General features: G+C 28.9%; 2 protein-coding genes across 6 annotated transcripts; one reads left to right on the top strand and one right to left on the bottom strand.

Moving 5' to 3' along the window:
• Positions 1-945: 945 nt before the first annotated feature.
• LOC116778025 (uncharacterized) lies at positions 946-4434 on the top strand. Of its 2 annotated transcripts, XM_032671866.2 has the most exons (4): positions 946-1038; positions 2108-2416; positions 3133-3349; positions 3432-4434. In XM_032671866.2, exons 2-4 carry the CDS (start codon positions 2121-2123, stop codon positions 3675-3677), a joined length of 759 nt encoding a protein of 252 aa, XP_032527757.1. In that variant the 5' UTR covers positions 946-1038; positions 2108-2120; the 3' UTR covers positions 3678-4434. The 2 variants fall into 2 exon arrangements, with proteins under 2 accessions (XP_032527757.1, XP_032527758.1); XM_032671867.2 differs by lacking the exons at positions 946-1038; positions 2108-2416 and adding an exon at positions 2564-2926.
• A 113-nt stretch (positions 4435-4547) lies between these two features.
• LOC116777568 (endoplasmic reticulum mannosyl-oligosaccharide 1,2-alpha-mannosidase) lies at positions 4548-15123 on the bottom strand. 4 transcript variants are annotated; one of them, XM_032671190.2, is made up of 12 exons: positions 15004-15123; positions 12796-12938; positions 11606-11740; positions 10279-10384; positions 9871-10056; positions 9659-9807; positions 9182-9370; positions 8271-8458; positions 7951-8059; positions 7539-7718; positions 7141-7281; positions 4548-6309 (listed from the first exon to the last, which is right to left on the bottom strand). In XM_032671190.2, the coding sequence occupies exons 2-12, from the start codon at positions 12907-12909 to the stop codon at positions 6094-6096; spliced, it is 1713 nt and encodes a 570-aa protein (XP_032527081.1). In that variant the 5' UTR covers positions 12910-12938; positions 15004-15123; the 3' UTR covers positions 4548-6093. The 4 variants fall into 4 exon arrangements, with proteins under 4 accessions (XP_032527081.1, XP_032527082.1, XP_032527080.1 ...); XM_032671191.2 differs by having other exon boundaries at positions 15033-15123; XM_032671189.2 differs by lacking the exon at positions 15004-15123 and adding an exon at positions 14806-14975.
• Between the last annotated feature and the right edge of the window lie 1492 nt (positions 15124-16615).

The following is a 16615-nucleotide window of genomic DNA, read 5'->3' as shown; positions in this document are numbered from 1 at the left end:
TTACATCAATTTAAAAGAATTTTTTCGAATTTTTTTTTTCAATTATGGTCGTCGGTGGATTTGGCAAAGTGTCATGAAGGTATTACTGGTATTCTCCTAATAATAAAATGAAACACATGTTTCCCATTAATCTCTCATTGAAGTGTTTGTGAATTGAGAATATATCATTTTTGAGAAATTGAAACTGGATACTTTATAATCCATGAAAATAAATTGTTTATATAAGTTAACCTCTAACTATCTATCTTGTATATTGGAAGAGGTTTAGTCACGGATATCAAATTTAATGAATTTGATATCCTTCTGAGCAGCGCCTATACCAAAGGATAAGAAAGATCAGTGATTTTACACGTTCGCTGCATTAAAAAAATCAACTGTCATTAAAGCCGTACTAAAACGTATAACAGATATTTTGTTTGGCTATTAATATTATGAAAGAGAAATCAATATCAAAGTTTATAATAATACTGTTGTATAGTAAAATTATATTCTTGAGTAGCAAAATTTTACTTTGACCTTAATAGTGTGAGCTATTTTAAAAAGTGGCAATAATGAAAAGATCAGCTGCAACCTGAATCAGAAATCAAAAATTGAAGCTTATTTTATAAATTGTAGTATAAATGCAACTTGTTAACGCATTAATAGGGATAGTAGGTAAAAAAATATTTGAGGGCAGGAACCAATATACAAGACAGATAAATTATGTGAAGCTTATATGACTATACCTAACTAAGAACTATATGACCATAGTCACAGAATCGAATCGGATAAATTATCTATGTTGACCCATGAACCCACTTCGGACATTGTCACTGGACTGGATTGATGCAAGAAAATAATATTTATAAAAATTCTTACATAAGGAAATCGATGTATTAAATTTCATATGGTATTATGCACTTTATACTATATGTGTTAGAACCGAATTTATCGCAAAGTGAATGTGTCTGAGCCGGCTCTACTGGTTTACCAGTTTTCGTTTAACCTCCATGAGTCGCGTACGTATGTAAATAGAGAAATTACAATATTGTGTTGAACGTGAGTGATTTACCGTTCTGTTTGTTGGAATGTACTGCTATTCCTTAGAATTATTGCTAGTTATATACCAATAAGTCTGTCTAGAAATGTTCAGACATGTGTTGTACGTGTCAGGTGTAATGCATACGTTTACCATATGGTCATAATAAATGTTAAAAAAGTAGTTTTAGATTCAAATATTCTTGTTGCTAGATACAGTTCATTTCAAACCATCTAAGTGTCAACAGTGTTCAAATTTTAGAACTTGCAGTATTTACTAATATAATCACTTTCTTAGATACACTAACAAGTTACACGTTATTAAAACATTATGATTAATGCAGTAAAATAAAATTTTAATTACTTTGGTGAAATCTCTGTTCTAAAAAAAAACATGTCCCTTTTAGAGGAAAAATAGGTTTTTACTTTTATGCATATTACAAGTGAACATATCATCGTGATCGATTTTCATCCACCAGTAGTTTCTAGATTAAAACATACCTTGATTTAGTTTTCCACCTACTTCCAGTTTCAAAGTATGTTTGTGTCAGTAATCAGTACCTATTTAAGACCGCTTGATAGGTTTTAGAATTACCATAACACAACGATCCCCGATGTTACCTTGTAAAGTTTTTTTTGAAATTCCAATTTAATTTAAATAATAGGCATAAGTATTAATAAGGTACCAAACAATACAAAACACCAGTTGCTTATTCTTAAATAGCGTAAATCTTTATTATTAAAATAAAAGTTTAAAAATTATGCAAATACTTGCAACAATCGTTCAAACAGTTCAGTTCTTCACATAAAACCTAGGTACAATGAGAGAGTAGTTATATATATTTGTAATTTTATAAATCAATAGGAGTTAGTAGTTTTTATATTTTTAATAGATATTATTTAAAATTTTGCAACCCCATACACGTCTTGTAATTCTTTCTCGTAAATTATAATTTTACATGCAATTAAGCAACGTGAATGTTAAATAAATTAGGAACTAGTAATCTATAATAATATTAAATTATCTTGTGTGCATTGTTTAGATATCGGTACACATATATCACACTTATTGTTATAATTTTGTTTCTAGATAATTTTTAATAATGAAGAAGGCTGGCTCAGTTCAAATCAAAAAAAGTGCTTTAACTGGCAATGTTGGAAAAAATAGCTCAAAAATTGGTCCTACCGTAATTTCAAGTCCTAAATTACCAAACCTCCCATCATCTTCTGGTAAAAGTTTGTCGGCCCCCTCATACCTAACTCCAAAAAGTAATAAATCTTCCACAAGTTTTGGTATAATTTGGTTGCCAGGAAGAAGAAGAAATAAACACAAAGAAATTGTTTATAATTCACACAAGACTGATGGTTCTAAAGAAAGAACGCCATCTATGTATAATATGTAAGTACTACCTAGCATTATCATTAAATACAATTGTAAGCATTTTTTTATTTTAATATTCCACAGTGTTTCGTACGTAATTAAAGTTTATAAAGAATTATTTAAAACTGCTTACTATAAATGTTGCCAGAGGCCAAAAAACTTGAAGGTCAAGTCTGTAATCCGTCGTCCGTCCAGAGTAATGTTTGTAGGCGCTTGAACTTGAAGTTTAGATAGGTTAACAAAACAAAACCCCTTAATAGCTCGATGTCATTGATTTTCAAATTGTGTTTACTTTCGAAATAAATTTTAAGTACTTAATGATATTTAGTAGCTTACTTGTCCTGCTTTTCTAAAACGGACATATTTTTCATTCATACCTCTTTACTTACAAAAAAAACTTTTTGGAAACTTATGTTTCTTACCAACCAAAATGCAGGAAAACAACAATTTCGAAACAATCATACAAAAATGGCGTCGTTTATCCGTTGTCGAACAAGTAGAACAAAAAGAAACTGTGGCAATAGCAAGGTGAATTTTGTCGATCGTGAAGTAATATGATTACTCGAGCCAGCTTTACTGCCCATTGTTTACATATTTTTATTGTCGTGTGTCAATTGCTGTTTGAAACATAATCTTCAGTACACTAACATAACTCGTGTCAATCGCATCAAATATATTTTATTATCATTAATAAATAATTCGACTATTGAGATAATATCGTTTTTTACATTTAGTATGTCTGGAGATTCATCTAATCAGCAAACTTTATTAAAGAAAAAAGAAGAGGATATAGATTTGTTTGGTTCTGGTAAAAGTGGAAATGCATCAGTAGCTGTTGCCGGAGCTGGGGTTGTTACTTCAACAGAAATTCCTCCGGATATTGTTTATGCTAATCCTGAAGAGAAAAATGAAAGTCAAGAATTCATCAGACGTAACAAAGAAGATAGCAAGGTAAAGATATCAATTTAATAATAAGTTTATAAAATAACACAAATATATTTATTGGTTTATACATAAAGTTTAACACTTTCAGGAAGCTGCTGGAGACACTAAAGATATTGGAAGTGTTGATAAAAATGGTCTAGAAAGTAGAAAAGATGAAAATTCCCTGGACCCTAAATCAGCTGTAGGTCCACTAGAAGACAATGTTGACAGTGTGTTCCTGAGATCACAACCTGCTCACAAAGTTCGATCAACAGCTTCAACTGTAGAAGAAGAAGACTGTGGTATTAAATGTCTGTATTACACTTTGCAGTGTTGCGATTGTGTCCTTATGTAATGCAATTTATTAAGAGTGTATTTTGGAATCAATAATTTCCAATGACACTTAATAAACTAAACTATATATATAAGTATATATCATTTATAAGTATATAGGTTTGTGACATACTACCTAAAAATTTTGTTGAACCTCTTACAAATATAAAGTAGAAAAAATAATTTTAATTAGTTTGAAATCAAATTTTTCATAAATCTACTATATTGCTCAAAATAATTTTACACCACCTTTCAAATACACTCTTAATTGTAACAGGTATATATATATTTTTTTAGTATAATTTAAAATAGTATCTAAGTATTTGACTTTCAGTGGTGCATTACTTTATTACTTTTATAAAATTATAGTGTCAGGAAGTGATTTAACTTCAAAAATTTGAGAAACTTTTATTGTTTATAAAAGTCAACATATCATGTAATAAAATTTATTTAATGTACATTTACATTTATAACACAACCGGGTACCAATAATATGCAACACAACATTCCAAATGACACTTAATTCTCCTGAAATAATATATTTTATATAAAATGTATTATAACTTGTCATTAAGGTGATTGGATAAGGTGCTTTGTCACTATATTTTGCCACTTTGATTACTTGTAGTTTTTTAAAATAGTTTATATTTGTAATCTTAGAATCTCCAGTCTCCGTCCAATATAAGGAGTCTGTTTGGTAAGTCTCTAAAGTATTATATATTTTTTAGCCATGTACACATTTTGTACTTAATCTTATAAAATAAATAAAATTGTAAACAGTCTTTGTTTTATTTCTGAGAAATCAAATTTACAAATATTTACTTGATATGGAATTGAGGTTAAAACTTATATTTTTATTGGGTGCATTTGCCTAAATGGTAATTAGGAACAGTTTAAGAAAAAAAAAATTTTATCCATTTTATTTATCTCAATCCACTTTTAATATCAACAAATAATATACAATAAGTAAAAAATTAATATAAAAGAATTTTAATCAAAAAATATACAATTTTTAAGACAGATTTATAAAAAAAAAATCTGAAAACAAATGCATTTGTGTAAATTTAAAGTAAGTACTTTAGTGTTGTACTCGAGTAAATTTTTAGAAATAACCAAATTTACAAATAATACAAAAACAATTATTAATAATATACAAAAACTTTAAAACCAAAACTAGAGCTTTTGGTAACTTAAGTTATTATCAATTAAAAAAATATTACTGGTATTTCAGTTAAAAAAAAAAATTTTGTTTATTACAAAATTTGTGTAAGGGTTTATTTTTGGCCAACATGTGCACGACTGTACACTAAATAAATAAGAAAGTAATGTTACATTCACATTTCAATTGAAATAGAAAAATACAGCAAATAATAAGAGCTTAGTTTAAAAACTGAACTATTAAGTAAAAATATATATTTTTTTCACTACATTGCTAAAATTTTAAGTGACTTACGAGAATTTTTTTGGTTTTATTTACAACTTGTAATTAATTGGCATAAATAATATGACATATGTTAACAAAAAAAAAATCTATAGAGTTAATAATGTACATATTAGTAAGTGATACAATTTTATAGATATAATATTATATAGACATAGAATATAATCATGATTAACACATGCAAGGCAACATAATGTGCCACAGAAATACACGTCTGTAATATTAATGTATGTACTATATTATGATAATAATGGTATAAAACTGTCTGAATAATAAATGACGAGACTATTAGAAAGTGAAAATTTATATTGATTTAAAAAATATTAAATGTTTCTTAAGAATTCTCTTGACTTCATAGTTTCTTATGTGCTAGGAACATCGACTTATATAGCTAAGCTCATACATGGGTGGACATCAAATAGTATATAGAAGGATTTATATAGAATATTTAAAGTAAATAGATGATAATATTGTCTTTTATACAAATTCTAATATGTGTAGGATATTTTGGCGAATAAATTATGAAAATTCATTAATATTTCTGTACATCTGTTGTACATTTCCATACGATTATTTGTGAGTTCTTACAAAACAGGCAAATTTAACAGGAATTGTTTATGTTTGTATTACATAAAAGATAATGCATAATAAAGGTAATTGGGTATATGTACTTCAAATTCTAATCAGCCTTTTTATGCTTCGAATTATATTTCATAATATGCTCATTTAAACGATAAATATAACTGCAATGCAGACTCCAATACAATAATCATATGTCCTACCTACTATTAACTTTGATAAAACAATATAATAAACATAAATTATGCAAAGTTCAGATAGACAGAAATGTATAGATAATGTTGTATAAATGAAGAAAAAATACGAAGTTTGTTATGGTCAATTGCATAAATAAAAATGAAATATTTTAAAAATATTCATTTAACATTTATATAATAGGAATAAATCAGACTTCTTAATTCACTATTTAACATTTAAACTAATTCTTGTGTATTGGCAATGGATGTGCTTCAGAAGTGATGACGTATTTATTCAAATCAATTATAAATCTATCATCACTAAACAGAAGGTACAGATATTTGAGTGTTTCAGAGAGAAAAAATGATTCCATCATGTCCCTTAGTACTGGTTTCTCAGATTTCACATTGTTAAGGGATGTGTATCCATTTGGTACTTTCGCGTATTTCTCGAAACTCTGGAAAAAAAATAATTCATTTTTAATACTAAAATTACAATCTGCTCGCTTATAAATGCTACACCAAATGTATTAATTCCATATGATAAAAAGACATTACACAAAGGTCAACAAAAAAGAAAATTAAATATAACCTCAATGGTGTCTGTGATAAAAAAGTAAGTTTTCATTGTGACGCTAATGAAATATTTTTTATTTTCTAAATTTTTTCACGTGCCGTTACATACGAGCAGCAAAAAACTATTTTATACATTACTTCTCTTAATAGTTTTTAAAAGTACATCGACAAAATAACAATGTTGAAAGTATACATAAATGTAGTTAAGTTGTATATTTAATAATAGTTTTGTTTAACTACTTCTATTTGCCTATGATGCTTCTAAAAATGTTTAAAGTTACTATTTAATATGAAATCTATGTAACTGTTTCTTTTACCGCGAGTATGTATTACTAATCTGTTAGTAAAAAACTGCTTGTCTGTGTTTTAGTTTGTATGTATAATGTCGTGGTAGAGTTATAAATTGTCTAAACTAAAATGATGCGCCCCACTACTGCATTTACAGACAAAAAAGTTTAATATGTAGGCCATACACACAAAAATACAACTGTGATTGGTCACAGTCGTTAGTTAAACACAAACGTAGGAGGACGCAGCGTTCGATCGCAAAAGTACTGTCTGCATGACAACTAAAAATCATGTTCAGGGTCATTGTTCAAACATGATCCCGAGTAGCGATACAAAAAATTATGTTTAAAATTTTTCTTTAACAATCTTGTAACTCGTATTTGTTTGTGCTTAATTAAATTAATTGTCTATTATAGCCTATGTACCTGATATATCTGCCATCCCCAGTCTTGATATGTGGTGTTGCCAGTTATTTGATACATATACCATAAGCTTTCAACGAATTCAGGCCTCAGTAGATTATGAGCATCAGCTGTCTTTGTGTACATGTCCTCTGTCGTACTCACCTGGTTCATACGTAATATATATTATCTTCAAACTTTCAATGTAAATAGACTGTTTTGGTACTAAATAAAGCATTATTTAAATAACCGACATTGAATATAGAACATACAAAAGTATTATTTATTAGGAGTAGCTCATAATCTGAACGGACATAATGTTGCCACAATCAATTATATTAAAAATAAGTAAAAATAACAAGTAAATTCTTAAGTATATGAGATAATACGTATTTTATAAACGATTATATAAAAATATCTACCATATTAAAATGTGTGATCTCCGGGGCTAGGAACGTAGGGTGGGCAGCGTAAGTCAGGTAGCAAGTGTAAAGCAATTCTTCGGCCATGGTCATGTGCCAGTCGGGTAGGCCGTTCATATGACCCAGCGCCAACGTACCCGGGAGGAAACATGTTAAATGGTCCATTTTGGGATTGAATGCCTAGAAACAGATTTTTATTTATTGTATATTTTTTCTTAACTGTAAAAGACACAGCGTTTATAGCTAGATGGATAAGGCTTGTTTTAATTGATCTAAGAACTCTGAATATATTACAGCTTAGATATATAACCATGAAATATTAATTTTATGCTTCATCCTATTAATTAATAGTGTGAAAGTTGCTATTCGAATGTGAATGCTGTTGCTGTTGGCTAAGTCAATACAAACTAACCTCAGAACCAGAGGATAATTCGCCGATAAATAATCTTTTGTTTGGCGATGAACGTTTAGCGAGGTACTCTCTCACGCCCTCTATAGCAGTCATGTAATCATCCACCAGACTGTGGAATTACAATAATTAGTTACTTAATGAAAAAGAATATTAAATATTTAAAAAAAATATGTTAATAAATTTTAAATATCTTTATCGTTTACTATGATAATGATTATTCAAGATATTTATTTAGTAAAGTATCCTTAAAAATATAAAATAAATATATATTTGAAGCTTGATAGAGTGAAATAATTTAAGAAAAATGTCGATATACTTACTAAGTTATAGTCTTTCCGGTTTGAAGCCATTGCTTCAATAGATATTCGTAATAGCTGTCTCCACGTGCCCCCAACGTGATGGTGGCGTGAGGTGCAAACTGACCAGTGTTAGGGTTGATGAAGATGGGCACCAGGCCGTGCTTTTTTGGCAGTTGATGAATCTTTTCAGACACCGCAGCTGCAGCATCCTATACCAAGAATATTTTTTTTTGTAGATTCATATTAATATTAATACAAATATCTCAGGTTTCAATTCATTAAAGTAATTGTTTGAACGTTCAATTTTATACGTTTCGCAATCAAAAATATCCATTGAGGGTTTTGTGTAAAATAAACAATCGCATAACCTATATTACTGCACGTGAAAAAACATCGCATCAGCTTACATAAAACAAATGCGTAGCAAGCAACAATGGCGTAGCTCTTATATTGCATAAAAATATTTTGCTTAAAACAAAATAAATTTATAGTCAAATACATTTCAATGACTTGGCAAAGCATTTTTTTTTAGTTTTGACTTGATTGTAGCTGTTAGCCCTAATGGCTTTGACAGCGTTACCGAGAGGGGTGAGTGGCCCGATGGGACCAACACGTTTAATTCGCACCCGAATGGCCGGCAAAGCATGATCCTCACGCTGTTATATACAATCGTTTTCTCTTATCCTTTATATCTCTCAAGACAAATAACAATATATAGGTATTTCTTATCACTTAGTTAATCACAATGCGAAACGCCTGTACAATTGAGCAAACGCATGATGAACCTTTACTGTCATGCAACATATTTTATTTAGTTTCGGCTTGTCAGTTGCAATTAGTCGTATTAGCTTTGACAGCGTCAAAGGGAGGGGGGGGGGGGTCATGTAACGTAGTAGGCTGTAGAGGTAAGTGAAATTTGCAGTAACAATTACCTCGAATACAGGATTGTTTGATGATCTAGACAGCTCCCTGAACTCTAGTTGTATCGTGGTGGCCTCAGCGGTGGTGCTGTAGTGAGCCCACTCAGGGGCGTGAGCCGTCCGCGAGCCGAGGTTCACGTCTGAGTACGGGATCCCGGACGGAGATGAGAACGCTGACATCAGTCGCTCACCGAGATCCTTCTGTAATACCACGTCGTATAAAATTATTTATCCATTAAAAAAATAGTAAATCATCCAATCCCATATAAAATGGAAATTTGAATTTTAATAGCTTTTAACTTCAAATTATATGGCTTACAACGAAAAGTGTTATACTCTCCATTAAACAATTTTTGGTTAAAAATTTAAATGTTTCACTTAGTTCTGTTTAAAATCGTCTGTAGATTGTATAAGTGTACTATGATTTTTCTGAGTAAATTGACATTAAAATAATAATCGATACTAAAATTTATATAACTAGTTTCGTACCGCTTTATCTAAAAACATTTTATCTTCTGTAAAGTGATAATTAGTTAAAAGAGCACCCAGCACTCTAATGGTCACTTCAAAGAAATTAACGTCCTTCTGCTTTGTGAATATCAGCTCGTTGTTGATCCACTCCTTGCCTTCTTGGAATTCTGTAAAGCGGAACAGTATGAGTATAATGTAACAATGACTTTGCCAAATATTCGCAAACATACCTTCATTAAGTCCCATGATGTAAGCCGTGTCCAATCCATCGACTATGGTCAAACCCAGTGAAAACCAATCAAATGCCATGCCGGAGACTGGTTTTAAGTTGTCGTGACCCCAAGCGTGTTCCTTATAGCCTTTCCATGCGTGCTTGAATGATTCAACTACTGCATACTGACGAGCGTTACCCGGACCTAAGGTTGATTATATTGGCGCAAAAAGTTAATATGCTCGCAATTACTATAGCTGCCGCTGGTTCCGGTAGTATAAATTAAATAAAAAATATTAATTTAAAATGCTGGTTGCTTACAGAGTGCTTTATTAGATCGATTGGTAACAATGTCGATCTCTAGTGTTTTTTATATGATTTATTCAATTATGCCGGTTTGTAATATAAGGTCGTATTTGTACATTACCTGTGAATAATGGCTTTTGTATAATTTCACTGTCAATATTAATTTTTTTCAGGGGCGATGCATTTGGTGGGGGATCGGTTACAAGTGACGAAGCGTTTGACAACTCCTGCAATTTATGTTTATACCACCATAAAGATACTGTCCACCTTATAGAAAAAATATATTTGTCACACTAACGGGAAGAAATTTAAGAAAATACGGTTGAAGTCTCGTTATTATTATAGTTCATATCATATAAACCGACGTTGAACTTTTATATATACGAAAAAATTAAAAATATAATTATTAAAGAGATTTAAAAGAACCTATTTCGCGAGACTCTTAATGTAGAAAACTTATTGGCTTTATGATTACATTTTAAACATAAGATGACATCTGTTTTTAAAACATTCCTTTTATTTGGAAGATTGTGATTTCACTGTACATCAAATAGTTTACGCACACGTGACCGCTGATAATTCATAGAATCTTAAACCAATTGAATCGTCATTACACAAAAAAATCGATTTTTAAAACGTAATGACACGTTAACATGTAGAACATTCTGAATATTGTTATCGTTGACCTACGAGATAGGGGGTCATATGTTTTTATGCGTGAGGATTTCACAACTAGAATTTAACGCATGAGAGTTATCTAAATAAACCACCGATTGGGGAAGATCAATATAAAATATTTGCATTAGTTTTGTTTTGGGTACATAAATTTATTTGATAGAAAAATAATTTAATCCTGGTGTAGGCTTGAGCTGCTCAAGGAGCGTTGAATGCTTTATATTGGTAAAACAATTTATTACATCTTGTTTTTCATAATATCTTCGTAGCATCCTATGTAAAGCATTTCTTTGAATTCTTATTTCTATATAAAAATTGTTTCTAATAAGTGTTGAATTTTTACTTGAATAGTTATGTGTAGGTGCAAATAAATGTGCAGTGGTATTTTTTTTTTTTATTTTAAGAATAAGTCAGCTTGCGTTGCTGAATATGAGCTACTCGATGACGAAATCATTTGTCACTTGACATTATTTCATTAAAGGAGTCTAAATGAGATTCATAATTCTCTCGAGTAGCTTCTAGCTCCGTCTGGGACTAAATCTGTTTTATTTTGATGTACCATTTTATTTAATAAGAAACATAATTTCATCGTATTTTTAAAAATTGCAGCATACTTTTTTGTATAATATACAAACATTTTTTTTCTAAACGTTACTTTAACTACGGGCAACTACACTAGATCCCATTTCTTGTTGGTAGCGTTTCTTGTATCTAGCACAATTTTCATAAAAATGATAACTTAATTTAGGAAATTAACAAAAACTATCACTTACCTTTTCGACTGTAAGTTTTTCTCTATTTATCACTTCAGACGTTTTTGAGGTACATAATAATACAACTATGGTAATTACAATTAATATAATCGCGTATACTAGGGACCTCTGCAATCTGGAAAGTTGATTCCATCGCTGAAATAATATTATATATTATTTGACGTGTATAAGAACTCTTAAAAAAGCTAAAGCTGATTATATTTGTTATATTTAATATACGTACACATAAACGACACTTGCACCCCATTATAATATTAGATGAAGCTACTGAATATACCCAAACACGAGACACTGACTAGCAGAAGAATAATACAAATATACAGATTGCGTCATACAAACTATGATAACATACGTATATAGTACGTTCATGAAACAACTTAACTAATTTACTTTTATAGGGGCATTGTTTAGAATTAAAACAGTAAAAAAAGTGAGCTAGTACATAAAGCAATTTGTCGAAAAAAGGATAACTGGTAAAATTGAATTTAATAGAAGTAAGAAAAAGGTAATAAGGGACGATATTTATGCTGATAGTTATTTTACTACTTGAAAGTTACTAAAGTTTAAGAGCTATTACTACTAAGAATATTTGTGGGGCAGTGGGATAGACGCAACTACATCTAGATCCGCAACAAATACATACTTATTATGTTTTTAAAATACTTTTTTTAATAAGCTCCCTAAAATAAAATAAAAACACACTATTATAACAAATAGTATCATGAAACAACATTAAAATATGACAATTAAATAAAGGATTTCTTTATTTGTTGACTAGATTTGAAATAACAACGAACGCAGAATGGAATTATCAAAATTAGTTACAAAAGATACAAAGATAAGAACATTGTTCTCTTAGTGACATAAAATCAATTAGGGTTTACACAAAAGTTGAATAAAAGAGTTATTTGGTAAAGATACTCACTCCCTTACATTAATATACATTTTAATATGCAACTTTACAAACAAAACCTTGATAAAAAAAAATCCTAAGCATTCCGACCTTCGATTCAGGTCCTTGTTACTTGTAGTCCGTTGGAAATATGTTATTTCAAGTATTTTTGAAATTTCAAATCATTTTTTAAGTGATAATTACAAAACTTTAACATAAGATACTACATATGTAGTACATATTTGTAGACAAGTTTCACATAAGATATAATTAAAAATCCATCCTTTTATAAACTTACCCTAACTATTTTTCTATGTGAGATTAAGTGTTCGGAATGTTTTAAGGAGCCATCAGATCCATTCCAGGAATTTTGTTGACCTCCTAGGTCTATCCTTGTATCTAAGCTAGCCATGTCACTTATTTAATTGTCCATTTTAATACCTGAAACAATTTAATAATTAAGACATTTTGTTATTACTATTATTTTTAAATCATAATAAATATATAAAAAATAAGACACAAAGTAAACCAGAATTATAATTCATTGTAGGCCACTGCGGCTAACCAAAAGATAAAAAAAGATTCTTAAAGATAACATCTGTTTTAGCAAATTACTAGTAATCTAACATTTTACAACAATAACAAGTTATATATTTAAAAATAACAAAATAATATAAAATTGATTCATATTACAAAAAATATATGATAGAAATTTACATACATTTATCATTTATTCAACTTTACAACTTAATTACATTGAAGACCTATTAACTTTGGTATTATATTCTGTGTAAAATGATGAAACTTAGAATAACAAATTTACAGATAATGTAGCTATTTTCATGCATGATATAATAGTCATAGAGCTAAAATTCATATTTTATTAACAATTCTATCAAAGGAAAACATATTTTAGAAACTGCGTGAACATGAAAAAGAGACAACTTTTCCTAAAATATATTTACTACTTGACTTTTCATAAGTTACTTTTCGCTGTCTTAGTTATTATGAACCTTTTTTTGTTATAGTGAAAGTAAAATTAAAAAAAAAGGGAAAAGTGCTTGAAATTTTCAGTGAAACTTATTCTGTCATAATTGTTTTCCACAATGAAGTGAAATCTGAATGATCAATTGTGTCTCAATTAAAGTTTTGGAAGCCTTGTTATCATAGCACAATAAAAAACATAAAGAGAGTATCAATTACCCGATTTGAAGAAATACCTATAAGAAGGATAATTTTATTGTTGTGACTAGCGAGCTGAATAGACATCTGTCAACACCAGAATACTGCCCCGATATGAATAAATCACATTCTTAACCTGTATCATCAATTACAGCAGAAGGATTATTAGGGGAAGCTAAGCTATTTATTTGCACGACCAATCAAAATCCAGTACTAAGGCCACTAAACTAAAATTTATTAAAGAAATGCGGCTTTATAAGTTGAGATTGGACTGAAAACCTCCATAAAACAGTGTCTCTGTATATTTGAAATAAAATTCTATTAATTACATAGTGAAATACGTAATAAAATATAAAGGAGGCTTTTTAGATGAAAGTGTGTTTAAAATATGAACTGCATTTTTAACATGAATGGTTTATATTTATAGATTTTTTGATAACTTCTTGAGGTTTTGGAATAAATAAGTATTTAAAGTAATAATCAAACCTCTTGCAGATTTTTTTTTAGTTCACTTTGTTTTCCAATTTTGATATAGTTAGCCTTATAATCCAAGTTGGTAGTGAATTTTCAAAAATAAAATTGAATTTGAGGCTAATCTTAAAATCTATACTGGTAATGGAAAAAACTGATTATATTTTTAGAGACTGCTTTTTAAATTGAATAACTTTTTCAATGTCTTCCCAATAATAATGACCCAGCAAATAACAATACATGAAATATCTTATTTAATTAATGTTTTTCACAATAAATAGAGAACCAGATGTTATAAGAACATATTTAAAATAATTATTTCCATTAATAGATAGTGAAATTATTACAGCAATATAAAGTTGATAACTTAATAACAAATGGTTGGGTATTAGAAAGGTAGTATTTGTTTTACTTTAAGAGTTTAGAAATTAAAAACCAAGTAAACCAACTACCATTGAAATCAGATTACTTGTACTAAAATATACAAAAGCAATTACAAGAATACAAATTAGTAATTAGACTTCACAAATTTTCATGATGACACACCCCAAAAGGTTATATTGAATATAAGTATATAACATTCCTTTTGTATGAAGCTAATAAAAACATCTAGGTTAAGAATTATCTGTATTGTAAATAAATATTTTTTACTTACTGTAAAGTAATTATTTTCGAATTTTCAGTTTTGCTTTTAAATGCGATAAAATTAAATATCTCCACGTTTACAATAGAAAAACTGCATCGTATATGAATTCACTTTTTTGAAGGAAAACTGATACTAATATATTATTTTAAATTATTGTAATACACCTTTATAGATTTTTAAAATATTTTATAATATTATGGCACTTACATTTTAAAAAAGTTTAAGAAATTAGTTACCGTGTAATAATTTACATTTTCATCACCGCATATCATGAAAACTAGTGTTGTGATCTTGCGATTACCGAACATTAGTGATGTGTGAATTTTGTAGTAAAATATAATCGCAACTAGCAATACTAAACAAAAAGGTATTTATTTATGTAGTTAACATTTTCAGGGTTATGTTTTATAACATTTCAGTAGGACAGGAAATAAAACTTACTTAATATAATAATAAAAAATATTCTAAATTACATCTTTAATAATATTAAAAATAATATGTTATCGTTATTAGTAATAAAAAAATAAATTGGAAACTAATAATTTTCTCAATATATTATAAAAAATATTTTGTAAAAAAAAGTACCACAATACGTGTGAATTTGTTAAACCTTTTAGAGAAATATATTCTCTGGTAACATTATATTCAAGTTGTGCCTTTTGACAAAGGTTTTTAACTATAAAGAAATTTTAAATAAAATTTTCGTAGACAATTCAATTATTCTTTACCTATATTAAACTGACAAGATACCACTCTTCTGCGTTTGGGTTTTAAAAAGGTTTCATGTTTTTATCTGCATTTCCTACATTTTGAATTGAACTTTAATTTTTATTTATTTTATTCTAGTTTTCTTTTTGATTACTGAAAGTTAAACATATTTTTTTTTATTTATTGTAGTTCTCGTTACAGTGGGATGAGGAAGACATACTAAGAAGAGAAAGACTCTCTGCAACGTATACCCCACGTTATAACATACATTCCTAATCTAAGGATTATCCAAAAATTAACAGTTAAATGTTATATCATTATAAATTGTTGTTATGTTAAATGGTTACCATGATAAATTTTCATTGTTGTATTATAAAAGCATGCCTATTTTTTGAAATATTTTTTTTTATTTTTGAGGAAGTGTTATTATTAATATCCCCAAAATCTTTGTTGTAAACTTACAGAATTTTGAGTTCAATGTAAAAAGGTACTGTTCGTATAACCATAAATGTAATTTTGCAAGTTGATAGTTACCATTGAAATTATTTTTATTATTGAGCATTTAATGACGCTGGTAGAGTCTTTGTCTATCAAAGAACGCTGAATAGCTTTGTCGCTGAATAGCTTTTTAATAATCGGAATGAAAACACCGGGGGCTTAGTATTGTAAAGTAGCGTGCAATATCAATTTTAACAATATTATATACTGCACTTCACCTCACTACTATCCTTCCAAACGACGGTAGTGAGCTACGCACACAACCGAATTTATGGTCAGATTTGGAAAAATGTTACCTTGGCGTAAGGTATTCGTTACTACCGTACTTTTGTAATGACATAGGTTTCCATACAGCCTACGATTCTAAGAATTGCTCAAAGTTAAGTTTCAAGAATGAGTCTTTACGTTAAATTGAGATTTATATGTATTCCAAGAATAAATTTTGAAAAATTGGACTACATCAGAACCTATTTATTAGTAATACGGACATCTGTCATTAGGTGGTATAAGACTGTTATGAACCAGACTTTCATTTTTGGCAAAAGGAGGAGCAAATAATGTCACATTCTCTTTTGCTGCATGAGTTAATATCCTAAAAGACCTTACCTTTTGT

The sequence above is a fragment of the Danaus plexippus genome, chromosome Z (genome assembly GCF_018135715.1).
Source record: "Danaus plexippus chromosome Z, MEX_DaPlex, whole genome shotgun sequence".
Lineage (NCBI taxonomy): Eukaryota > Metazoa > Arthropoda > Insecta > Lepidoptera > Nymphalidae > Danaus > Danaus plexippus.
Note: the sequence above shows the minus strand (reverse complement) of the source record. Positions and strands in the feature narration are given on the sequence as shown.

Bases quoted from the DNA above. Each gene is read 5' to 3' on its own strand.
- LOC116778025 (XM_032671866.2), top strand. From the start codon at position 2,121: ATGAAGAAGGCTGGCTCAGTTCAAATCAAAAAAAGTGCTTTAACTGGC. The intron at 2,417-3,132 runs GTAAGTACTACC...TTTTACATTTAG, and splicing joins ACGCCATCTATGTATAATAT to TATGTCTGGAGATTCATCTA. The intron at 3,350-3,431 runs GTAAAGATATCA...TAACACTTTCAG, and splicing joins GTAACAAAGAAGATAGCAAG to GAAGCTGCTGGAGACACTAA.
- LOC116777568 (XM_032671190.2), bottom strand. From the start codon at position 12,909: ATGGCTAGCTTAGATACAAGGATAGACCTAGGAGGTCAACAAAATTCC. The intron at 8,060-8,270 runs GTAAGTATATCG...GTAATTCCACAG, and splicing joins ACCGGAAAGACTATAACTTA to TCTGGTGGATGATTACATGA. The intron at 7,282-7,538 runs GTAGATATTTTT...CGTATGAACCAG, and splicing joins AGATCACACATTTTAATATG to GTGAGTACGACAGAGGACAT.